The sequence below is a fragment of the Ixodes scapularis genome, unplaced genomic scaffold (genome assembly GCF_016920785.2).
Source record: "Ixodes scapularis isolate PalLabHiFi unplaced genomic scaffold, ASM1692078v2 PGA_scaffold10__122_contigs__length_95168666, whole genome shotgun sequence".
Classification (NCBI taxonomy): Eukaryota; Metazoa; Arthropoda; class Arachnida; order Ixodida; family Ixodidae; genus Ixodes; species Ixodes scapularis.
In genome coordinates, this window is record NW_024609836.1 from 52,281,792 (window position 1) to 52,309,067 (window position 27,276).

A 27,276-nucleotide genomic window follows, 5' to 3' on the forward strand; every position below is an offset into this window, starting at 1 on the left:
TGCCAACAAAGCAGGACAAAAGACAACGAGCGTGTGACGTCACTTTGCTGACGTCATATCCCCATAGTGAAGAGAGAGAGAGGGAGAGAAGGAAAGCGAAAGCCTTCATCGATCAAGGCGGCTTTGTTCGGATGGAGAACACACATACGATGGATCCTTCAGCGAAGACGTTTGGGTAAAGAGCGGGGGGGGGGGGGGGGGGGGGGGGGGGGGATGGCCGATGTGTTGGTCCAGGATTATGCAAATGCAGAGATTGGGTCGAAGGCTGTGGGAGGGGGGGTGGACTCCTCCCAGCGGCTGCGTCGTTGTTTTGTCTCGGGAGTGTACAGAACGGGAGAATGGAAGTGTTAGGAGGTGAACGGAAGGCCCGGCATTGTTCCATTGTTTTCACTGCTCCGGAGGAGGGAAAGGGGGGCGAAAGGGTTGTTGATGGCGGCGAGGGAGAGGAGACGTACGGGTACTGTAGGGTTGTTTTGGTCTTTTGTTTAGGGAGCGCCGAAGCGGCGTTAGACATATGATCTGCCGTGGGCTCCCTTTCATTATTATTATTATTAGTAGTAGTAGTAGTAGTAGCAGTATTATATTAGTATTATTTCTTATTATTATTACTCGAGTCAAAACATCGTTGGGAAGAGTAAAAAAAATATGCTTCAGGTATTTGTTTTTAAAACGAACTTTGGCGTTCATTCTGTATCCAGTGTTTCTACTGATGTATTTATTTACTTGTATGTCATTCTTGAGCGCCTGCGTCTGTGAAGGTGTTTGACACTGCGTTATTTGCAGTACACGTCACTTATGTTTTTGTCAGTAGATGCCGGCTTTTATTTATGTTTCTTTTGATCGCACAATAATAATGTTCTGCAAGCCTTTTCTTTTGCTTTGATACGCCCGGTGTACTGAACTTTCTCTTTGCTTGTAGCAATAAACTACTTTTATCAGTATCAGCAATAATATTAATATTTCCTCTTCCTTTTTTTCTTTTATAGCTGTTTGTTCTTTAGGGGCGGGCGATAGAACACTGGGTCGTCAGACTGGTCTTTTGCTTGTGTTCTTGAAGAACGTAATTATCGCTACTGTTAGTAACAATTAAACTGTTTCTTTTTCTTTTTTTGACACAATTGAAGCAGAGGTTTGTAAAATTCGCCACTACGATTTTGCGTCTAGATGGTGTAGTATCCTCCGAGTGCGCAGTGGCACCCTCGCGTTATCAGCCCCCCGCGGCGAAACAAACAAGGTGAATACCCGGAATTCCGGTTCCTCGTACGCCAGCCGATGATTTGTTCGCGACACGTGAGCCCGCTTGCTCTTGCCGAGTCTCGTGAATCGACGCAGTTTGTTTTCGACACACGTGGACGGACGTGACGTCATCGAGCGTACTCCAAGCTTACGAGAGAGAGAGAAAAGGAAGAGGGGCCGATGCCGCGCTCGGCTGCTGCTGCTGCTGTTGTCGTCGGCTGGATTCTTTCCAACTCGTCGTCGAGAGAGAGGAGCGATAACAGGCCGACACACTCTTTCCCTCTCTGTCTCTCGGGAGGGATATGTGTAAACGAGCACAGTCCTCCGACCTCTGTGATTACTGCCGCATACTCCCCCCCTCCGTGCCTCGACGGTTCAATTCCCCTGGTTTTTCAAGCATTGACTGCGGTGTTGCTGCGACTTTTTTTCTTTTTGTTTTGCATAACTTTTTAATGTTTTTTTTTTGTCTTTCCACCTTTTTTCTTTCGTTTATTTTGCTATTATTATTCTACGGCTTTGGTTTTTGCTTTTTTTTTTTACGTTTTTCGCGGCTCTTTTTGCCTCCCATCGATATATTTTTTTTTTTCTAATTTTCTTTGTACATCTTTACTTTGTTTCGAACCTATCGCACAGCCTCCTCGCCCCTTCGGGATGTAATATTCTCGTTCCACTAACTCTGCGTTGCCGTAATCCGCATTTTTTTTTTTTCTTTACATTGGGGTTGGCATTTTGTTTTACTGCGCGGCGTGTGTTATCGGGAATAGGAGTGTTCGAATGGCGTCTTCCGCACACGCTCTTTGCCCGGGTTACCACTGAATACTACCGGGACCGTGCGGCACGTAATAGGCGCAAATTTGGTACCGCTAGCAGAACAACTCGCGGCTTCGAAGGCGCATGGTTCTTGAAGCCTCCGTCATTTCTACCGGCTGTAACGGAGGCTAGTGTTATCATTTTGCTCATGGGATGGTCTAGTTCCTCTGCGCCACTCGACAAACGACCAATCTGAGTAATCCTCTTTAACGTTCCTATTTCATCAGCCTGTTTCCTTGTCACCCGATTGCGAGGCTATGGCAGCCCCATTAATTCTCGAATTTCGGAGGGGGGGGGGGGGGGGGGGGTCTAAGAGCCAATTCTTAGGATCCGCAAACAGCCCCCACCCTTCCCCTTTCCACTCCTCGCAAAACGTGAACAATATTTTCTTTCAATGTACTCGAGTTTTGTCTACTGGGATATGGCTTTTACATCGGCGTTCGCCTTAGAGTCCTTTGAATATTGTCTTAGAATATGAAGCTAAAAAATTATGCCGCGCCCCACGCAAAAAAAAAAAAAAAAACAACTCCAGTAATGTTGATTGCACAACAGCGCCAGAGCGCTGTCGTGCATTCAACATTACATGGGAACGCCTTTTTTTTTTTTTTGTAGGCAACGATATTTAAAATAAAAACAAAGGTGCTGACTGTTTCCTGTCCTATGACGTCATCAAAACGACGGCTTCGTACTGAGCGACGTCATATGTTTTCATACCTCCGGCGAATTATACGCTGTTTCTTTTTTCTCGCTCTTGGACGGGATGCGTGCCACATTTTGATGCATCCTGCATGTAACCGGGTCACGTGATCCGAGGTTCCGAGCATGAGGTTGCCAAAGATATAGACATGTGTATGGTATCCCCGTTCCGCACCGAATAATTGGTTAACTTATCTCTCCCCCTCTTTGTTTATATATATATATATATATATATATATATATATATATATATATATTTTTTTTTTTTTTTCTTTTTCTTTTTTGAGGGACGCTTTTTTTTTTTTTTTTTTGGCAACTTTTTGTCGTGTATGCCTCCGCTCTTGGTCTCCGAATGTTCAATAACCTACGCGATATTCGGACCCGGTCGCGGGGGAGTGTTAGTTGCCTGCGGCTGCGGTTTTATTAATTTGTTGACTTATCGGCCTTTGGTAACCAAGCGTGTGCGAACCAAACGAGGTTCGGGTTTAACCATGTTCGGCGTGTTTTAGTTCTTTTTTTCCTTTTTAACGCTTAACGTAAATATCGACTTTCGTGCGGATATGCCGGAATCGAAAACGAGCTTATGCAACTTAGCGGAGAAGGGATTGTAACATTTGTCGGGTGTGAGCAGTTCCACATTAACAAAACTTTGTGCATTACTACACGTTTACGCGTTTGCTTTTATGACGTGTCACATATAACAGACTATTGCACAAACCGCTTTTTTTATGCACCAATTTTGGAAGCTTTTTTTTCTTTTCTTGTTTGTGTGGAAGGCGGGCAACACTGTTGGAAAAGTCGAACTTCGTCGAATTTTGACAAAAAGTCCGAAGGTTCGCCGGCCGAACATACCGAACTTTCGAGGTTCGACAAAAAAGTTCGCATGTAGTTAGGACTGCGTGCCCCCCCAGCCTCCGGAAAGTTCAATGACCTACGCGAGGTTCGTCAGTTCCCGGGACTCGGTCGCAGAAAAGCGGGGGGGGGGGGGGGGGGGGGGGGGGGGGTGTTAGTAGCGTGTCGGTTGCGATAAATATATTTCTTTTTTTCTCGGCGGGCTGCTTGTGTGACATGCGGACTGCCCAAAACGACTGCGTTTCTCCGAACTGCCGCCGATAATTAGCGTTCCCCGGGAAGATCACGTGACGCGAGTGCCGCCGAGGTCGCGGTAAGGCGAGCTGGTGGCTTCCCGTCTGGGCGGGAATGGGCGACGAGGCACGACAAGCGAGGAAATGCGCCGCCGTAATTGCACGCTCTGGTTTTCCGGGTTTTGGGAGGAAAGGGAGAGACTATGCACTGACAATGCGATGAACTTTGCAAGCGTCGTGTTACACGACGGTTTCGATGGTGAGCACCTCTACAGTGACAACTGCACTAACACTGTCGATGAATATACACTTCGAAAAAGGCGTCTAACGACAGTTTGGTTTGTAAGCGCTTGCACTGACAACTTCATTAACTATGTCGACAGTAAATACATTCTGGAAACGTCGTCTCCATGACTGTTTAGAGTGGGAGTGCCTACAGCGACAATAACTAGATCTCGAAACGTCGTCTTTGACATTCTGGATCGGAAGCGGCTACACTGACAGCTGCATTAAGTACAGTGGAATAAACTAACCGCCGAATTCAGAAACCTCACTCCAACTACACTCAAACTTAAGGGCCCCTCCACTTCCTCGAGGAAGGCGCGAGGGCTGGCGCTGGCCAATCGCGACGGCGGATCCGTCCTCGCGATTGGCCAGCGCCGGCCCTCGCGCCTTCCTCGAGGAAGTAAAGGGGCCCTTCAGTTTGAGTGTAGTTGGAGTGAGGTTTCTGGAATTCGGCGGTAAGCCTCGGAACCTTGTCTTATGACAGGTTAGATTGTGACCGCTTGCACTGTCGAGTACGCTATCTACACTGACCACAATCAGACTTCGAAACGCCGTCGTTTAAATTGTGAGTACCTGCACTGACAAGGTGCGTTAACTACACTGACGTTTTATGAACATTGAAAGTAATAGGAGGGCGCGTTGGTTGAGCATATCGAGGGCGAGTTGGTTGACACAAGTTTATGCGTTCTTGAACTCATATATGGACATGGTACAAACAAGAAGAAACATCCGTCTTGTGATAGTTTCGATTGGGAGCGCCTACACTGACGACGGCATTACACCTCAAATAAACTTTGAAACGTCGTCTTATGAACATCTTGCATTGTACCAATGTATGTTCCACGTCGATACACTGACGGTTACACGAACTACACTGGCAATAGACAGGTTTTGTAACGAAGTCTTACAACGGTTAAGACTGTGAGGGCCGGCTCGAGGTTTACACTTTCCTTTTGAGATATAGGTGAGAAAACACTCAAAATGATGGCTGCTGCAACCCTATACTCACAAGCGCGGACTTTGCTATCTAAAGTTTGTCCATGAAACTCTTTCGCTAAGCACTATATTTATATAAAATATAGTACTGTCTACTATATTTATATAAATATAAATCGCTAGACAGTACTATATTTATATAAAATATAGTACTGTCTAGCGGAACGGATGTAACCTTCCCATATTTTACTACTTACTTCTTGTACCTGGTTTGAGATTTTGGACATTTAGCTTTTCATGTCTTTCCCGCAAACGCTTGAAAAAATCGCGTTGTTAAAAAAAAAAAAAAAAAAAAAAAACCCGAGAGGGGTATTTGGTATTGTTCTACTTTTTTATTGCGTAACCGTCGCTCCGGATTACAAACGGTGATTTTCTTCCGTAGCGCATTCGTCATTCATTGTGTTCTAAACGAGAATGGAAAGCTGTGCTTTGGCACCCTGTGGTTTCACAGGGCGTCAGTGTTGTAGAAGAGTCAACACACGTCAATGAGGACAGCGAGCCAGATTTAATATTGGAGTCAGTAATTACAACTATGTTAATTCAGTACACCAGCCTCGCAATATTAATTAAAAAAAAAAACGCCACAACGTTGACAAACAGAAAAGCTGAAAATGAAAAGAACGGGACATGAGAAATATATCGCGGCAGTACTGATCCGCACAGATCTACCAGCTGTTCTGGTCAGATACGCTTTCGGTTCGCCAGATCGAACCTGACCGACAGACGCCGGTAGATCACAAGAACGGTTTATACGTGAATACATTAATATCCTTGCCGTTTTGAGTATCAAGAGACTCGTCAACACCAACTCAAACGTTTCGAAACAATGAAGCCAACTTCCATCGCGTTGAGTGACCAAACTCTCGACTTAAAATTCATAGACGATCAACGTTGCACGTGCCACATCTCGCGTATTTGTCGAGCGTTTTTCGTTCGTGCGATCTGCGCCGGGACTATTTCTTGGCGCGTGCGGTTTTTTCTCGACCGGGACTCATCGAGGCGGCCTCCTCCACGCTACCGCGGGACATTCAGTAGTACAACAGGCGGCAGAAGAGAAAAGGAGATAGAAGAGGGAGAGGGGAACTCGTATGTCACGTCGACCGAAGACGCGGAATGCTTTCTTTTCTTTTTTTCCTCGAGGAACCATTATTTTCGGGGGGCGCAAGACGGCAGACAACAACAGTGAAGAGACGGAACGGCCGTACTCCGTCTTACCTTACTGTGGACCGCTGCGGACGCCACGAGCCATTTCAGCCAATCCCAACGCCGTAAAAACATCACGTGACTACGCGCCCGGCGCGTCGCCGCTACCAATCTCGTACACGTTACGGCGCCCTTAGAAAGAGGGGGGGGGGGGGGTGTACAGAAATCAGTACCTTTAAAAGTAATTAAAAAAGCAATTACCTCCTAAATGGTCTCATTGAAACGATCCCGAAATCACTCTAAAAAGTAATCGATTACGAGTGTAATCTAGTCACTTGTAACGAGTACAGTACAAGCCTGGCTTTGGCGCTCGCACGCCCATTAGATCGGCTTCGACGGCTCGTAGGGTCATTCGACCCTACGAGATCGACCTATACGTGTCACGAGTTGCGTGCAGTACACGCGAAGGCAACGCCAGGCGAGTGGAGAGAGGGGAAAGCACTAGAAGGGCTCGAGAGGGGAAGAGAGAAACCACCTCTCTTCTCTTACGTTCCCAGTGCCCTCCCTTTCTCCCCTCGACCTGCACTGCCCTCCCCTCCCGTCCCGCCTTCCTAATGCTCGCCTTTTCTCTCTCTGCGTCTGGACTCACCTTCGCCTCCACTGCACACAACTAGTGACACGGATTATACAGGTGGCGCTACTGTCGCGCTATCATCATCATCGAAGTGCATGGAACGCGTGTCCGACTGGTGTGTTTAGCGTCCTAGGCTTTTTTCGAAGTCGGAACAAGTTTACTACGTTGTGATGAGGAGAGAGTGTCTCTTTTAGTTACGATCCCAAAACTGTTCTTTTGGCAGGGCAACTGAGACGAGCGAAACAAAACTGCTCTAATATATCTGCGAGTGGAATACACGAGCGTAATCAAACAACGCAACAGCATTCGTGCTATTAGATGCTCTTCTCGGTAGTGTAGGTTCACCCGCTTCAATTTTATCGGGGAGGGCAGAATTTGTAGAGCGACTAATATCACAAAATGTCTAGCTACATCTTTCATCGGAGCGTGGTAGACCCTGCGACTTGGACGGACGACCCGCACCACGACGCACAAGCAGCATCGGCCGCAGCGACCCTCTTTTACTGATGAGTCCGATAACCCTCCGCCCTAATCTCACGCATAACAGGTCTGGGCAGTTCATCGATTAACCTTCAGATTATTAGAGTGATGCTTTAATTGCGATACATATTTTTAGCCGTTTAATCGGTGTGCTGGAGAACGTCAAAAAAAAAAAAAAAAGGAAGCGAGAAAAAAAAAAGCTTGGTTTAATCATTTTTACGGCTTTATTTCTTCTAGGTAAAATCAGCGACACGAGAGGAGATTAGTCACGTGGAACGTTCGCAGCGCTTGGATTGGCTTGGATGACTCGTAGTAGCGTCGGCTGCGATCCGCCCTGAGGTGCAACGGGAGTGTAGTGGGAGGGGCTGGCAATGCGCTGCCACTGTTTTCGTTGCGGCTCTGCCATTGTGTTTCCGGGTTTTTTGGCTTTCGCGTACGCCTCTCCGCCTCTCCCTCGTGCCTTTCTTCTCTCTCCCTCTCTTACTCGGCTCCATTGAATGGTTATGGCGTGTTTAGCAGCGCCGGCGCTGACGCATTGCAACGGTCGGCTGGGGAGAAAGAGAGATTTCAGAAACTCCGGCAGTGCCATCAGCGTTTTTGTTTTTCTTGTTTTCTGTCTAAATGTCGTGCTAAGATCGCGCTACTTTCTGCCTCTCTCTCCTCTCCATCGCTTCCCTGCTCGAAAAACGGTACAAAAAAGCAAAAGCGCTGTCTTTTTTTTTTTTTTTTTAATGTGATTTTTAGTTTGGGCTTTATTCACGATTGGCCCGATTTCGAACGGCACGAGGCTGTGGTCTACTCTCTAGTGTGTTGAAACGTAATATCTGCAGTAGGCAGTTCCAGCTCCAGTGCGAGCTTTCCACCTTCGATGACGTTCCGTCATCACGTGAGCACGCGCAGTAAAAGCACGACGGAAGGCAACTAGCGCGTGCGGGAGGCGTTGTCAACGGCTGTAGGGTGGAGTGGAACGGAAGTTTATCGAAATTTCCTGACGGCTACATTTGGGTAGGGGCCAGACAAGGGTGCGCATGTAATCCCAGTTCCGCCGTTTTACATTTCCGCCGCCAGGTTGCGCCGGTTTTGGGCTGCGCACTTGCGGATAGGCACACGGTGGCTCCCCACATCTCTCCTTCGCGTCTTTTCCGCCGGGTAACGTCGTCTCCTTCTGGGGTTAGAAATGTCCGGGACAAGAAGAGCGGACATTTAAAAGATGGGAATATTTGATAACTCTGGAGCGAGTGCATTATTCTTTGAGGCTAGGAGAGGGGTTCTAAAAGCTAGGACGTGGAGCGTCAAATAACAAGAGATGGATAGAACGCGCAATATAAGTGGGGAGGGCATCGAAACGGCCAGAGTACGTCATTCTGAACTGTGAAGGCCGGTTTTCGCATGAAGTGAAGCGCTGATGTAGGGCTGTTCCCGCGCCGTCAGCTACGTAACTTATCGTCCGCCATGAGGTTAGAGCGACGCACAAAAAGACGGGGACAGAAGAGAGACATACGTAGGCGACAGACAGGCCCACACTCGCGACTAGCAGGTATTGAAAGGCAGACGGCAAGAAAGAAGCACACAAGGCGGAACCAGCTCGGGCAACGGCCACACAAGCACGAGGGCACACGAGCTCTAGGTCGATACATGGATCCCCCCCAACCGGACTCCCTTTCCTTCTTCCTTTCAATGCGTGTGAGTTAATTTGTGTGTGTGCGGTTGACTGTCGTCTGCGTGTTTCTCTCCTCCCTCCTTGTCTTGTTGCGCGCAACTCTAACCATGATCAACCAGTACCAACTCGCCCAACTGATCACCTTATTGCAAATATGATTAAATAAACCTAAACATTACTTAGCCTAAAAAACAAAACAGAAATGGAAAGTTGGCGCAGGTCACCGCCGGATTCAAAGGGAACAGCCGTCATTGTCCATTCATCCATCCGTCCATCGCAAATAGTTGTAATATTTTGGCTACTGTACTGGCATCGACCTCGCTCTCCGCATATTGCCGCTCCCGATTTCAAAATCATGTGATACGTTTCCGGTTCCCATATTGGCTCGGATGACTTCTAGCGAAACAAACTGCGCATGGTACTTATCGATGCGCGAAACAAAAAACCCGCAAACACTGTGCAGTACGAGGGTTTAAAAGCGAGGCAGACCCGCACAAACGCTGGCGTGTGTACAGGCGTAGACACACTAACTAATGCCCAGGTAGGCAGCCTTCCGACAGGAGTAGACAGACAGACGCGTCACTGGACTCCATGTGTGAGGGCACCGTTCTTTGAGCATGCTCAAACCGAGCTCGTACTTAACAGGCTCGCAAGGCCGGCTACCTTGGACGGTGTCAAGTCCACGTTGCGAAAGCACAAAGTGAAAGCTCACTGCTAGCAGGCGACTGCGCACTCACTAGGCTATGGTTGCCAGTGAATACGCCCTATATTGTAAACAAACAAAAAAACGCAGAAACGCACTCAAATACACCGGCGTGTGCGAGCACACGTGGAAAAACACACGCTGCCGATGCTTGTATGTGTGCGCGTTTGCGGTCGCATTTCCTTTTCCTTCTCATTTTCGCTTTCGTGTATGTATGTATGTATATATATATATATATATATATATATATATATATATATATATATATATATATATATATATATATATATATATATATATACGCGCTTGAGAGGGTCGCGAGTCGGGAGCGTCAGTTTTCGAGACATACTCGCAACGGGTTTTGCGCTGTGTGGCCGCACGGAAGAGATTGTTCTTTTTTTTTTTCTTTTCTCACATTTTTTTCTTTTTCTTTTCTCATTGCGGTTGCTCGGGTGTTTCTTGGTGTGGGAGGAGGAGGAGGAGGAGGAACGCCCTGTTTACGCTCCGACGAAAGAAAACAAAGTTTTTGGGGTTCTGGAAGCGCGAAGTGACGCACTCATGCGTTGCGAGCTCTCGCCGAAATAAACACAACCCGTGCCAACGTCAACGAACACAAACCCTCTCTCCCCCCTCGAGGGATATACATGCGTGTTGTCATTATAACCGAAGTGCACTTCCGGGCATTGGAACTTCGTCTACTGTGGCGTGTTATGGGATAATGCAAATTCGTGTTTTTGTTTTTCTTCCATAAACAAGAATATCAAAACACGGCTTTTTCTTTTATTTTTTTTTTAGTGCGAAAATGATGCATTAAAACAGTATGATATATATCGCATAGTACTAGCGTACAGTACTGGCTAACGTATTGTTATTGACGACACTAATATGATTATTGCGAGCCACACATTTTGATTGTAAAAACAAAGTGAGGCGTTGGTTACGTAAGAGGAGCGAGCACTCGTGTCCAGTATGTAGAGTTGTGTGGACAGTAACGCGCTAGGCTACCGAATTTTAGTACTAACGTACGCAACTTTAGCGCACGCTCCGCAAGAGTGATTTAGAATAGCGTCTCTCCGCCGCGAAGCAAAAGCCCGAGCACCTCGCGCTTGCAACGCCACTAAGATGCAGTAACAATTTTTTGTTTCACGCATGAAATGCTGTGCCTCGAGTATAAAAAGAGTAACTTTTTTTTTTTATTTGCTTAAATATGAGAATGCGACAGGAGCGGTCGACCGGTCGTGTCCACCTGCGTCGCTGCGGCAATAGAGCGCTGGTGTACTGACCTTCGCACACCATGCGTTACAAGCAGCAATAGCCGCGGATCTGGGAGCCGCCATTTTTTTTTTTTTTTTTTTATCTGTGCTCGTTTTGGCTTTAGCAAACTTTCCATTACGAATCCAACTTACGGAGAAGCGCAAAGACTCTTCGCGTACGCAAGCAATTTCTGGAGAAATAGCGCACGCAAAGCGCGAACCGCAGTCAGCGTTCGACGCACGCGCAGTGGCGAGGACGCTGTTCTATGCGGACGCGAAGCCTTTGCGTACGCTATTGTAAAGCTCCGCAGTTACCGCGTTACCGGTAACGGATTACATTCCTCGCTAACGCACTAACGCACTAGTTATATTTGAAAGCAGTAACGAATAACCTACTTACGTTATATGCCTTCTTCCACTCATCCCATACACATTCAAAACCAGAACCATATAAAATATATGCACGGATATTATGTTTCTTGGAATATGGTACACTTCTGCGTACCTGTAACGTCAAAACACTAAACCGTTTTTAATTAATGAATACTAACGTGCGTTACATTTGTATCGGAAACGGCAACGCGTTCATTTTATTTTAGGGTAATGTAGGTCGGTAACGCCTTTTTTCTGCTTGCCATGAACGAAGGAAGTACTTCATTTACTTTTTCTTTTTACTTTTTACAGGTTCTACGAAGCGAATGGCGGCGCATTCAAGTCCCTTGATACTTCTTTTACAAGTAACGACAACCAACACAAATGACAAAACACATTCCGCTGGAAGAAAATGGCGGCATTCAGTTCAAACCTCCGCTGTGCGCCGCCATTCGCTTCCTAAAACCTGCGCCGTCACGCAGTCGGCGCTTCAAAGAATGTCGCTACTTGTAGGAAGCTCTTATCCTAGGGACTTTAGGCTCGTTATGTTCACGTTTCCAGCTTCGTGACCGGCCCTTCGACGTTCTCGTCGGCCGATGCCGCATTCTGTATCACTAAAGTTCCCTAAACTCGCCACGCCTTTTTCTTTTTTTTTACATTGGCAGTGATTAGACACTTTCCCAGCGTTTATCGCCGGGGCAAAAAGTGCCCAGTCACTGGGCGGCTGTGGACGTGTGCGCAGCGTCTTGTCATTCCGAAAGAGACGGTTTGTGTGCGTACCAAAGACGCACTCCACAGACCAGGAGGGGACACAAAGATGGCGGCGAGTCTACCAACGATGACCGCACGCGCGGCCCGTGTCTTCTTCGGACTGAATTGCCTCAACCAATAATGGCGCGAGCTTGGCTGGCGTTGCCTCCGCGTTCTCAATGTTGTCCAGTGATTGGCCTGCCACCCCCCGCCCCCCTTTTTTACCCCCTCCCTCTTCGCGTTCCGTTGCGCCGAAGGATGCATTTTGGAACACCTCGCTCGCCGTATATTGGAACGTTCTAGAAGGTGAGACGCTTCCCTGGCGGAAGTGGCGCGAGGAAATCGAAGACTGTATACTTATCCGCGCCAAAATATAGAGGTGGCTCTTCGGCAAGTGTCGCGGTTTGCCGGTATTCGACGGTAATTGCCCGTGGTCTCTCCCTCCTTCCATATCCTACATATATTTTTTTTTCCACATATCCTATCTCTATGTATCTTTTTTTTTTTTTTGGCATTGAGGGCAGTATTTCCTGGACACGACGTAGAGCGTCCCAAATGTTGAGTTTTCGCATATATATTATCTATACTCTGCTTCTTACCTTAAGATGGACTTCAACTACGAATACACGAAGGGATAAAAACAGATAGTGGACGGGGACGGAAACAAAACTTCTTTACTCCCCCGTCCTCTTATAATTTGTTTTATGCTTTCATGTATTCGATTCTAATTCCCCAACAGGCTGGTTTTCAGTTATTGGTGGACCTCGGTACACGCAACAAGCCAATCCCAGCTCTGTAAAGGTGTCACGTGACTATGCGGGTCGCCCTGCCCTTCTCGACGGACACTTGACACGGCATTGGATTGGCTTGGATAACTCGTACTAGCCTCCCCCTGCGGTCAATCGTCAAGACTCGTCCACACACTTGCAACGGAGTAGGACCGATGGAAACAGGACCGGTTTTTAAGCCTCTTGCGAACGCTGAGGACCTGCTTCGCAGCAGCGCATCTGGTCCTACGCCGTCGCAAGAGGCTTAAAAAATCGATCTCGTCTCTCTCGGTCCTACTCGGTTGCAAGTGTGTGAACGGGCCTTAAAGCGGGCCTGCAACGACTTTTTGACTAGTCTTTAATTTGCACCGAACCTCAGCGCACTGAACGTACTAACTTAGTAAACTTTTCTCAAAATTAGCTTTATCTGAAAAAGTTATAGACACCTTACAATCACAGAAACAAGCAAAACGAAATAACCGCCTTCACGAAGTCCCTGGTCCTGGCTTGAGTGGCCAATGGTAGGGTATTGGGTTCGGTTGACGGAAGGAACACAGAATGAGCGAAGAAAGATTGATGGCAGCTTTGGACGTATCTCTGACATTCTCTCAGCCGCAACAACATGCGACAACGAGAGACACATTTCCTATAAGATTCAATAGACATACCAGAACTCACACAAATTACATAATTCGTAAGTTCTTATATCGTTCTTTTTATGCTCTGATACGTTTATTGGACCAGTGTATATTTGCTTTTTACTTCGGTAGAGAACGGTCGCGGTGATTTCTGTTTCTTTTTGGCAGGTTGGGTACAATTCGCAATGCAGTCGCGTTTGTACAAAATGCTGGTAAAGGCTCGCGACAATAATGTCGCTTTCATCGTAGCTTAGAGGCCGCGAAATTATAATAACGAATAAGGGTCGTTTCGCTAAAACAGACCAGCAACTAAGCTGCGTTTTCATTTTGTCTCCTTTCTATTTCCGCGTAGTAGTTGAGAAACTCTCTTAAAGAGCAGGTTGGCGCTTATAGATCGGAAATGGGGAATTGGTTCTTTGTGCGTGCGTGCGTGCCTTTGTGTGTGCGTGCGTGCGTGCTTTTTTTTTTTTTTTTTTGGGGGGGGGGGGGGAGAGAAGAAGAGGAGAGGAGAGAGATCCATCTTCGAGGCTAAACACGATGTTTGAAATAATAGCAGGCTAGCGGCGAGACGAAAGTGCAGAGTAAGGCCGAGTTTTTTAAGTCGTGTTTCCAAACCCGGACTCTGCTCTTTTCATTTTTTTTTTCTTTTTGATGATGCTGGCGAAAAAATGTGTTCCGGGAACGATAATTAAAGAAAACGAAAGAACCTTTCAATCGAATGAGCACGTTTCTTTGTTAAATTTCGTAAACTTGGAGGTTGGTTTCATTTGGCGCACCGCTGCCCATTCCGAGTGTATAAGTATGACGTTTTTTGTGCGCTTAGTTTTGTATAGTGTGAAATATCTTGCTTTCGCGGGCTCCTTAAATAAAATTGAACGACTTCACTTTCGACTTTTTATGTGCCTGATTTTTGTTTTGCTTTTATTATTATTTCTTGACGAGGGCGCGGGGTTAAATATGGAGTTTCCATTGTTAATATGGGTAACGTATTCCATAAAATATTTCTTTTAACAAATATTTTCCATTGTCTTTTTTTTTTTTTGCGACCTTTTTGAAGCATTTATTTTTCTTTATGGGCAACTGAATTCAATATGCGACCAAAAATAAAAACGTCATTTTATATTAAAAAAAAAAAAGGTAGGTGCAGGAAACGCACTCTATGGTTAGAAGATGATAACGCCACGATATCAAAAGGCAGATCAATGTAGACATAGTACGCCCTGTCGACGCTTTCATCTTTCGGTTATTATAATTCGTTACGTTTGTGATAACAGTGTTTTTCGGGCGTCTGACACACGCGGAGCAACAAGGTATGTGCAAAATGGCTGCACGGTGAGAAATATTTTACCGTAGTGAAAATTGATATATGTGCAAAGTGATGCCGCGCAGAGCGTATTTTAAATTTAGCAAGTAAAAGGGCGAGATTGGCGGGGAGGAGCATCAGTTGTTTTCACTCTATCAGTCTCTATAGCGAAATAATGTCATGTGTTCAAGATCCCTTTACGATTATACGAATATCTTAACATAATTAAAACTTGTATCCGTGCAAAATAAGTGTACAAAAATGTAATAAAAAGTTTTTAAGAACTGAATTGCTCTATAGGTCACGCGACGTCGCGATAAATTTAGCGGGGGGAAACTGAATTGATGTTTCGGCCACAATACGTTAATTTTCCCGCAAAAATTTAGCGATGAAACTGAGTTGACATATAGATCACGTGACGTCACGTCAGGTGAGGTCACGTGACGATACTTTACCCGCTAAATCTAGCTAAATATGGCGGGGTTAAAAAAATCATGCTTTAAAAGGTGTTTGTGTGGGATGGATGTACGATAAGAATGTTTTGACAAAATGAAAGGTAGTATTGTGGCAAACCCGTGTACAATAAAACTTCGTCACACGGTGAAAGACAATATGTCGACAATGCCTGTATGATAAGATACGATGAGAATATTTACTTATTTTTGGTTACCTTCAGGGCGTAAGCATTGTAGTGGGTACACATGCACAGAATCAGAGTATAACACACGGGGAAACATAATACACGTTGGTTAGATGATGAGACAATCTAAGTCTTTTCTAAAAAGTGTGTGATCTGTGATTGAGACTATGACGAGCAAGAGCGATGTGACAGCAGGGGTTTTGTTCGACAGTGGCGCCACTCGAGTCACTTATTCCCACTCGCTGTTACGGTGCGAACTAAATGTAATCCAAGCCAGAAGGTGAAAAACCGTAACTAGAAAAAAAAGTTCGGACTAACTCGGCTATGACCACCTTGAATACATCCACAACTTCAGCGTCACGCGATTTTTTTTTTTTTTTTTGCAGTTGTTTTTGCTTTTAGCGACGTGAAAACAGAGTTATAGGCCACACTTTTTTATTTTCATTTTTTAACTTTTTAGTCGCTGGTACTGTTAGTGCAGAATTCGCGGTTTCTGGTTGGCCAACGAGCGTACTTATGAACACGCCTCAGCACCGCGCTCGGCCAATGGCGTTCCCTCATTGTCGTGCGAACCATCTCAATTAAACGCCAAAGAGCAAAAAAAGAAAAAAGAAATACAAAACGACGACTGCGTAATTTCATGTTTCTAAGTTAAAACGCGGATGTTTTAGTCAGGTCCTGATATCGGTACTCCGTACTAACTTTTGCTACAATCATTTCATCCGCCAACTGCGGGGTTTCTTTTTAAATATTTTTTTTTGTCCGTTTGCAGATTAAGCGAGGAGGGCTGGCTTGGTGGCGCAACTGGCGACTATTCTCGACACACACGCGCGCACATAAAAACAGAAAAAAAAAAAAAAAAAAAAAACAGAAAACAGCATCGGAGAATTAGAGGCACAGAAAATTCGAAATCGATAGTGCTATTCCCCCCCACGCTCCGTAATTGCATTCGACGACTGACTCCTCCTCTCCCCCCCCCCCATTGACAGAGGCTTCGCCTGCCCTAAGCGACCGGCGTATACTCAGACAGACCGCCGCGATCGCTACGAGCCATCCCAGCCCAGAGCCATATATAGGGGAGAATTTGGTCAACTGCCGTGGCCTCGTTGACAGCTCGTCAACTACGTCAGTGGACCACGCGAACGCGACGGCCACGCCCATTTCGCCATATTTGAGCCCAACCGACGCCGGGGACCTATAATACGCTTGGCTCTCGATTTCCTCCAACGTATGCTTGTCTTGTTGTGTTTGAAGTCATCCGCTAGCAGTACTTCGGCGCTGTCGTGTTTATTCAGGAGCCATACTAAGTCACAGGGATGGGCAGTATTTCAAATACAAGTATTTGAAATACGTATTTCGAATACTTTCTGTATTTTCCATTTGTATTTAATTACAAATTGGGTAATGTATTTGACGTGTGTATTTAAATACTAAAAGGTGGGTATTTTAAATACAATTGTAATTAAATACAATTTTGTGGGCGAAAAGACATCCCTCAAATATATTGTCACTGTCCAGAGCAGGAAGAAAACTACGTTCTGCACCGAATGCAGTGTGTCTCAATCAAGCACAAGCGTTTAGTGACTGTGATTACGGCGCTAGTCCAAGACAAGAATAGTGACCAAATCGACATTCACAGGCAGACTGGCTAAATAAGTGCCTATGGCAACTTGTGATGCTTTCCAGCCTGATTTCCATCCACATTTTTGCCTGGAATATTCTAAATGCGCGGGTCGTCCAGATTTTCGTAACAGGTGCGAGTTGCAACAATAAAAAATTCTCTAGCTAGGGCTGTGCGTCTTGGTCATCTCGGTTCTTTGTTGGTTTATACCAAAATGTGATTGACAAAAAAAAAAAGAAAAAGCTGCTTAAAGGTCTGTACTTTTTTCACCTATTACGTCCAAGCTGATTACATTTTGTGTGATTATATTTCTATTACGTTACTAGAGCCTCGCACACTAACTCCTGAGTGTGCGATGCAAAATTAAAATGAGGTACCCAGAAACCCATTGCAGGTGCCCTGGGGTCGCTGACGCAAGTTTTGAGGAATGTATTTGGAAAAGTATTTGGAGGACACAAAATACATTTGGTTGTATTTGTATCTTGTAATTAAATGCTTTTTTCAAGATGTAATTAGATTTGTAATTAAATACATTTTTGACGAAGTATTTTGTATTTGTATTTCGATACATATTTGCATGTATTTTGCCCATCCCTGCTAAGTCAGTTCCCGGTTACCTTGTCTACTCTTCCTCCGTAAACCGCCGCGTCACCAGCCCGTTCATACGCTTCGCGGACGATCGGTGCGTCGCGCACATTACGCTCGCGTAAATTTTGCAATTTCCAGTGCTAGATGACGCCTCTTGTTGTTTTAGCAGTGCACAATGATAACAGCTTCTAATTCACCGCTGAGGGCTTTTCCGTAAAGTATTCTAATAAACGAGCGTATAGAAAAAAAAAATGCCATCGTTGTTCGTGTTCTTGAAGATAATTGTCCGTTATATTGTTAAGTGACCTAAAGCCCTTCGTCCGAGAGTTTACCAGAGCTTTGTTTCTTCCTAATTGCATTTCTTCTTGACTGCGCGTCAGCGCGTCAAACGAGATGGCTTGATCGAAGCGATCGCTGCTCCCGATATGGGATGTCCACACTGTGCATGCTTACCGCCTGCCTCGACCGAACTTTCTCAGCAAGGAAACAGCGACCTTGTTCTCTGAACATCTAGGAAGCCGGAAGTTACGAAGATACAAAAAAAAAATTAAAGTTTGCGCGAGTTTGATGGCATTCAAAACGGCGCCGGCATTTAACGTTTCTCCCAACGTTAAAGCCGTCTATTCCATAACGGAAGGTTACGAAATAAATACCGAGCGACTCGGCAAAAATGCGGCTCTTCGCGAATGATAAGCTTTGCTCGTTTGACTAGATTTACCTTAATTGATTGGCCCGTCCTAACGGCGCTTAGATCCCAGCATCCATCGTCGTGTCATTACACGAAGATTAATGGAAGATCGAAAGACAATAAAACTAGCTTTTTCATACAAAAATTAACCTTGATTAAATGGCATCAAATAATAAATTCATTCAGTTCGCGGATTGGAGAAGGCCGGGGAAAACGCTACACAGATCGGACGTTGCTATTAGGGCTGCGATTACTCACATTACACAGTGCATGCGAGCTTTGTGTAGCAGCTAGTTCGCTAGTTCTCGTCACTACTGCGACGAAAACTCCGTTTTATAAAAAGTTGCCATATGCAACAGGCATTCTTACCTCACAGAGACGGGAGCCTTCCGTGGGCGTCCACAATTATCGCGTTTGATTTTATAAAACCCTTATTTGCGACTTTTTAAGTGTTCTCTCTCTCTCTCTCTTTCTAAGAACCAGTAAAAAAAAAAAAAAAAAACGAAAATTACGAGGGCTGTGATTGGAGCATCCAACCGCACAACAACGGACCATTTTCTTACCAGAAACCCTAAACATAAGGCTCTGTACACGGGATAGCATCCGGCCCTGGATGCGCGCCGTTCTCCCGGCGTTTTACGTTAATAGGCGGTTGCTAGGCTTGACGTCAGTGCTATGGGAGGAGTCTGGGAGGAGCTAAGGTACGGCGAGAGGTCACCGAGGACAATAGATGTTCAGACTCTTCCCCTATATATGTGGCTCTGGAAAGAGCAAGATGCCAGCGCTGCATAAGTCCCAGGCAGTAGATTGGAGGTATTTTTTTTTCTTTACTTATTTTCCGGATGGTATCCGCGTAGGGGGGACAGGGATAAGAGATAGGGGCATGATTCTTGACAAAGCCCTCTGTCCCCCGCTCTCTCTAAGTTCCGCAATACAAAGAGAACAATAAATAACATGCGCAAAACACGCGCGAAAAATGAAACGAAACAAGGCATGTCAATATAAAACACCAATTATGTTCGTACGATGGAGTGTCTTCCATAAAACTACTAGAGAAAAAAAAATCTACACTAAACGTTACAGCTTTCACTTTGATCTATAAGTATGACCGAAACTGCTTCATCATCATTCTAACACGAAGCATCCAATCCATAACCTTTCAGAAGAAACAAAAGCGGTTTAAATGTTCACACACAAGAAAAAGGGGGCAATTATATAATACTTGTCAACACAATTCCGATTACACGAAATGAACTTCCATTATACAAAATAAAATAGAACATCACTTGTCACTAGGCACGGTTTAATTATTCACTCTCACAAAAGAGCGAATTAGAGAGCCAGTTCAATTATTCAATCTCACAGAAGAGCGAATTAGAAACCCGGTTCAATTATTCACTCTCACAGGAGAGCGACGGTTTGAACTAGCTTGCCTGGCAACGCGGTCGCAAGGGGTCACAAAGACTCCGGAAGTGAGGATTCTCTAGGTCACAAGTTCGTCACTGTAATTTCAGAATAATAAATGAGTATGCTATCAAAGGACGCCAGCAGGCACACAAACCAGCTTCGTCACTACGCTATTGTGTTCCTTGGGGCGTCTTTTCGCCTGCAAGTCGATTTAAGATATTAGCTACCTGATGCAGTCCTATACACTCCGTGCGACGCGACTGCCGCGCCGCCGCGCGGCCGGTACCGAAGGTAGGCAGTGAGAACCCAAGAGAAAACGAAACCGAAACTACTCCGCGTACGTTGGTAGGCATTGAAGTCGGAGTGGTGCGGTTGCGCTGGGTTCACAGCATGAAGTGCTGCCGGTGCTGCGTCATTAAGTGCTTCAATAGTTATGCGTCATATCTCGTGGAGACAAAGTTTCACAGTTTTTCACCTCGCCGATGTTTTGTGGGGCAGCGACAACGATGGAGCCGTGCCGTACGACGCGAGAAATTTGGTCTCCCGATCATGCCTGCCACTGTGTCGGCACGGCTGACATATTCTACACTGCCGTTTCGCGCTCTGCGTTTGTTTTCGTACCAGTAACGCCTACACGTGTTAGCATCGATGGGACGAACTGAAATGCCATCCCACACTCTCGGGTACGCAGTGGCAATTTCGTTGGAGGAATGCCCTCCAAAAAAGTTTCGTCCCCATCGTACGTATCGATGATATTTCCGGACAAGTATGGCACGCAATCTGTACTTCACGAAGAAAGATTCGAACGGTAAAAAAAGTGACAAATATAAATCTAAAGAAAACATTAATGAATCTCGGAATCAGTGAAAATTCGACGTTTGAGTATGGAAGTTTATGTGGTATGCTTTCTTTCTTGATCAGCCTCCTCTTTTGGATGTGGAAACGCTGACCCCGAGTTCTATAGACAACAATTTTTTTTCTCGGCTTTAGAGCCACCTATCGCAAAGTGGTTCGAACTGGAAGTACCGTCCACTGGTCCCTTCGAACCTGTAAAGTGTGCACCTCCCACGATGAGTGGCATTATCTGACAGCCTTTGACGGTCAAAGCCAGTTCCCATTTAGTTACGCCGCCCAAACTAAATTTCCACCTGGTTTCGTTATGCCAACTATTTTTGTTATAATACGTGTTGTGCCAAGTGACGGTCATGTCAAAGTACCTGTGCGCTGAAAATCTGCACCTCGCACAACAGGTTATTACACAACAGCTGACCGCAAAATCTCTTAACGGCCAAACCGTGTGTTAGCCGACAACTTTGTTTTCTCGGCTTTGGAACCACCTTTCGTAAAGTTTTTTTTCAATTGGAAGTACAGTCCACTAGTCCCTTCCTACCTATAAAGCCTCCACCTCCCCCGACCAGCGGTATTCTCTTGACAGCCTTTTCATGGTCAAAACCGGTTACCATTGAGTTACGCCTCCCAAACCAAATTTTCACCTGGTTTCCCTATGCCACCTTTTTTTTGTATAATAAGCGCTGTGTCATGTTACTGCCAAGTCCAAGCACCTGTGTGCCCAAATCTGCACTTTGCACAGCCCGCTATAACACAACATTTTGGGTCCAACATTGGATATCCCGTACAGCCTTATTTCTTTATTCGTTAGAAACATAACTTTCACACCTGCTGTCTTAAAGAAACTTGGCACTCTTCGTGCACAAACTTAGTGAACATCTCACTCGCCTCCAAATATCATCGTCCCAGCAGTCCTAGTTTTACAGCGACGCGCGAAATAAATTTCCCACTCACAGCAATTATGGTGGCGGCCTTCTTGCTTTTCGTAAAGTTGCTCCAACTTCTTTTTCGGCCGCAACTAGAGATATTACCCCTAATAACGACGCAAACTCAATGTATAAGAAGTGGGGAACAGCTAAATGCCCTTCTGCCGCACCACTCATGCAACGTCACCCTCATCGTATTGGCTCAAAAAGCAAAAGTTTCGTCCGTGCGCGCTTCCGCCGCCACAGCTCGGCATGCGAAAAGGCGCCGCAGACTGCTGAACGCGCCTCACAGTCGAACGCCAGCTCCTCCGCCAGCGGCGCTGCGCGCGTTTTTCAAAGCGCCCCCTATAGTTCCCGCACGGAGTGTATAGAGGAATTCTGTTTGAACTTCATATTGGAGCAGCGTTCCAGGAAGCGATAAGGCACCGGTAACACTGCCAATTTGAATAAAGGAAATCTGCCCAAGGTACTGATAAGGGACATCGTGTAACGGTTTGCTTTGATATCATCTGTGGCGCGACTTCGCCGGCTCTAAACGTATATGAAAGTTGGGATATCCGCTGATATTTCTGGAAGTCTTGAACAAGAGATAGCGGCTGCAGAGTGCACGCGTTGAATGTCAAGGCAGCGACATTATACCCACATTGTTACCTGCAACAATGCCTGCTCCAAGCACAGCTTTTGGTAACAATGTCAATCCAAACAAACTGTCCTTGTCAGGAAATGGCGTGTTGTTAAAAAAAGCACCTTCAATATTTCCCACCAGAAAACATTATTTGATAGGGGTTACACTCCATTAAGAGTTCCAAGTAACTTCCTCTGAAAGAGTTACCTAGTACCTATTGCAATATTTCTATTGCAAAATTAAAAAAAGCGTCAAAATGGTTGCAGTGCAGGCATACCACAGTGTACAGTTAAAATGCAATCGTTCCATAAGCAACTTTTACAAACATAAACGACCCTTCCCATCAAGATTTGTAACCTGGGCTTCCATTGCACTGGTTTGCAATGTTCACAATATGATTGACGCCCTTTTCCTTTACAACAGCTATGACAGCAATGCTGCCAAAGTGTACACTATAGGTGAAACAAAACATAAATAAAATATTGCTGATTTGCGTTGTCTAAAATGTTCTACGGGTGATTTAACTGCTGCACTGCAGCTCATTCAAGGTTGGGTGGGGCTTGCGGTCACTGCCCGCACAGTGAAACAAAAAAATTAACAACTAAAGCATCTGCTGACATTGTGCCGATTTGATGAAACAAAAACTGAACATGTTTGGATGGGAAAGCACAAAGACTGCTTCAGAGCCTCCGAGTTGAGGAATATCGCAAGTGTCCTGGTATCCTGCAAAAACGAAGTATGACGGCTTCCCACAGCTAACAAAAGATAACATCGCTCCGAACCGGTGAGCAGACGAACACTACTACTCACATTTCTGCAGTTCCTCAATTTCAGCGCTCTCGTCGTCAGACTCTGTTCCTGAATCATGATCGTCATCAGTCTGCAAGAATAAAAAAAAAAAGAAGGAAGTCAAAGGTGAGAAACTGGACAACAGCGTCTGAACAAATGCAACGATGACGCAAACAGAAGTCGCTCACCGAAACACCAAGGCGCATTAGCATAAAACAATCATCAGCGCTGCAGCGTAACTAACACCTCATGCATGCACACTGCAGTCCCCCCGTGCCCCTACACCGCCAAGGCCTCATGAAAGATGCACATCCTTTAACAATAGCTCTCAACCTTGCCTTTATTAATAAACTATGGCGATGTATGAAGCCTACTGAAGACTCAACACAGCTACTGGGTTCGGGAGAAAAGGTATAGCACCAGTCAAAAGTAAGCTTCTGTTCGAGCATGAAACTTACTCCTCGTGACGTTCGGTTATGGAAAATGATGAGCTGTTTCTTAAAAAATACAGCATGATGCCATCGAATGACAGGGACAATACAAGCGTATCACTTTTGAAGAGAGAAAATGGATGACAATGGTAGAGAAATAATGGTTCCTGTTCTGTAAATAAAGGGTATAACTCTCATCATGCAGATTGCATTGCTTGCAAAATTTCTAAAGTATGGTATGATTGGAATCATCGATTTTCAATGCCCAGTTATAGTTTTAGACCAAGTGTGTTTCTTGTAATAAAAAGAAAGCTTCCAGCGACTTGTAAAGCTTCAACAACACTTGAACTCTGGTCCACACACCACCTACGTCCAAACAGTAAACTTCAAAGTTTTTTATTTAGAACAAGGAGCGACTATTTCATGACAAAGAAAAGGAAATTATGGGGATTATGTGCACAACAGACAGATGAAGAGCATCTAAATATGCCTCAGAAAAAGACTGATGATTAATATTAAAGGTCTTCTGGGATCACTTGACATAAAACCAAAATCAGGGTTACACGGTGACTTCACCGCAATTCACTAAACCCCACCGGATTCGAAGCCTCAAACTGGGCTGCTCCAGAAAAATTACTCTTCTAATAATTATGAAAAAAACAAAAAAAAAAAAAAAAAAGACATGTAATACTTTGAAGGTTTTTGAAGGACCAGGAAATTATAGTTGGTCGATAAAAAGATGGAGAGTTAAAGAGAGTCATGATAACCACTCTTGATGGGCAACACTGCCCACAATTTATTTTTATCAAATTCTTCATGCACGAAACAATTGTTTCCCGAACAAACATAGAATTAGGTGGACCCAAAGCTATTGAACCCAAAAAAGGAAGATTGCAAGCAAAAGCCATCAAGTTTAACGAGTTCATTTTTAGGCTGACAACCTATGATGACCGCTTATTGTTCAGCCTAGCAAAACTGGAGCCCCCTAATTTTAACAAATTTGAAAATGTTCAGGGGTCACTCAACCTATAACAAGGTTTCTAAATCACTGAAAACAAAGTTGAAAATTCAAGGCTGTGTATGGTTTTCAAAGATAGATGAACCTGGGAAAGCTGATTCTTTCGAGTGTGGCTGGCGGTTCAGGAAGTAAAACAAGCCCCATCTGAAATCTCACAAGCGCACAAACGCAACCACATGGGTATGAATCGAGCTCGACAGTCGAAGGAGCGCGAAAAGAACCCACTCTAAATGGTGGGTACAGGCTCCAGGTTCCTTGGCACAACCATTTTACCGAAAATTTCCGGCCAAAAGTCCAGAAAACGCCATGTCCAGAACTACAAATAACAAAGACAGTTGTACGCAAACGGGAACCGTTACCTTCCGCAAGCTCTCTATTAATATGACCCTCATACCGTTTGAGACAAATTTATTAGAGGTTTTCTAGCCTTGCCTTTTCTGTATGAACACTGCATGCAGTTAAAGAAAAAGCAGACAGAACTGCTCCAATGTTTGGCTCAAAAAGACAATGCAAAATGTGTACGCTAGCCAAGCCACAAAACCAAGGCTGAGTGCCAGTGTCACTCGTGACAGAGAAGGAACAGGAGCAAACAACGGGGAAGTACCTTCTTGAGGCTGTCTGTCATGACTAATTTCAAGTTACCGAGAGGCAGCAGCTTCATGGCTGTTGAACTGATGACTGCAAAACATGCAACATGAAAGAACAACAATCAGTCCCAGCATGCACACATCACAGTCCAAGGTACCACTGCAAGACAATTCTTTAGTAAAATATTCGGTTTCCCAAGCCTGCGTCGTTATTTAACGCTGCTACCTGAACATAAATGATAACAATTCAAGTAGTTCATTATGGATGGCTATTGCTCATTTATGGGTCCTAGAGGTAACTTAACCGTCCCACAGCCAAATTATGAGAATCAAAAAGTTTCGAATCAGAGAAAGGCACGCATAATTGTCATCTCCCTTTAGTGTGCTGTGCCAAACAACGAATCCTAGTCCAGTCGCATATCTAGGCTTTATAAACTGAAGAGTATACTGAATTTTAGTGCAATCCCCAAGCCATTGACAGTATCAGACAATCAAGAGCAAGCCTAATCTCTGCAAGATATTTGTCAAAAGAAAACGTGTCTAACTGTTCAGCCTATTTTGCAGCGTTTCCTGACGCTCGTTAGGTTTCAGTCATATTCACCGAGCCAAGATGTTTCTACAATGGGAGGTCAGTCTGTCCTGATGCCCATTAGGTTTCAGCCATATTCACCGAGCCAAAATGTTTCTACAATGGGAGGTCAGTCTGTCCTGATGCTCATTAGGTTTCAGCCATATTCACCGAGCAAATATGTACCTACAATGGGAGATCAGGAAACAATTTGTCTAGTGGGGAACGGAGAGCTTGGGTTCTTAACTAGTATTAGGTACTCTGCAAACTTCCCAGCCTGATCAAGCTTACCATAATATACCTACTTCAATATGATAAGAACACCAAGCAGCATGCCCCGTTTGTAGGTACACAGGCCACGCATGCATGCCTTGCCAGTAAAAAAAACAAAAAACAACAAAAAAGTCTGAAGTAATAAGCAACATAAGGCAATGATGAATGCACGTGCAAAGTGCCGTCTGGTTTCGAGCTCTGCTTAGACGAACTGCCGCCCTAAACACCAGCGAGTGCGCTGCGTGTGACCGCAAACCCCAGCATGCTCCTGCGCATTCCATCCACTTAGCAACGAAGTCTATTCTAACGACAGTTGGAATAGATTTCCCGTTCGCGGAAACCCAGAAATGACATCGGGAACATGGGATCGCCCTTACGGTCACAACATGCATGCCACACGAAAAGATAGAAAGCAAAAGCGTCACAGAGAGACGCATTCAACTGCCCACTTTCCGGCTCGTGTAGCCGTTTCAAACCTGCAAGAAAGGCACCGGCACTGCTGTCAACCGATAAGGTAAGCCGCATAAAATCTAGAAGGCCCACACCGCAAGCGGGGACCATTTACGGCCCTTAAAACCGGCTCTGCCCCCGGTCACGTAGGCCGGCTCGTTTTCGACAAGTCATGCGCTGGGGTCGTGCAGGAACAATGCACCCAATAACTGATAAGCAACAAAGGCCAGCTGTAAACCTCGCAAAGCCACGATTGGGAACATGTGAAACAACGAGTCAGAGAAAGAACAAACAGCAAGCCATGCTAAGCAACCTGTATCAGAACCAGAGTTTGATAACGTGTTGACGAGACGCGGTTCTCCCTTGCCATCCAGAACACATGCCTTGCCGCGTAGCTGCGTGACGGTGAGCGGTACGAGCTATTCATGGAATCGCTAGATAGCGCGGCGAAACCTAGATTGGACCCGCTCACAGCCGCAACATGCAAAAAAAGAGGAATTGAAACGAGCAGTTCACCACAAGCCAGCCTTCTTGCAAAAGGCGGCAAACAACAAAACAATAATGTCTACACGTTCCATACGACACAGCAGTGTTGGAAACACTCGCGGAAGAAGACAAAGGCTTCACCGAGCATGTCAGCACAGATTCGTACGAAATGTTGTAAGCTTGCGTCCGTCTGGCTTCGCCTTTGTATGTTTTGCGCTTCCGCGCCTCAAAAACGAAAACTCCTCGCCTCGTCCTCCGCACTGCAGAAACAGCGGAGCGAAAAGAGGACAGGTGCGAGCAGCAGTGCACCGGGCAATTGTCTTCCCACAAAAATTGAAGAACTTGGCAATGCACAATATCTCATCAATCACCCCGGGATGACATTTTATACAACGAAGCCAGAATGGAGCCGTCTTCCACACTGCAACACAAGCGCTGGTGGCTTTGGTTGTTTCTCTACCGAGATGCGTTTCCTCTTTCGTGCATCGAAAATGTGCCTGCACCCTAGTTCTTTTTGTT

At 45.4% G+C, this 27,276-nt stretch overlaps 1 protein-coding gene across 2 annotated transcripts in view; it reads right to left on the bottom strand.

Annotated features, from left to right (window-relative positions):
* LOC120848907 overlaps positions 1-27,276 on the bottom strand; it is a 186,331-nt gene that overhangs the window by 136,268 nt on the left and 22,787 nt on the right. Inside the window, exons 2-3 of one of the 2 annotated variants that reach the window (XM_042288330.1) lie at positions 24,998-25,071; positions 22,966-23,035 (exon numbers count right to left, since the gene is read on the bottom strand). In XM_042288330.1, coding sequence (XP_042144264.1) covers positions 22,966-23,035; positions 24,998-25,054 — 127 coding nt within the window. In that variant the 5' untranslated portion in view covers positions 25,055-25,071. The remainder of the gene's footprint in view (positions 1-22,965; positions 23,036-24,997; positions 25,072-27,276) is intronic. The other variant, XM_042288329.1, reaches the window with a different exon arrangement.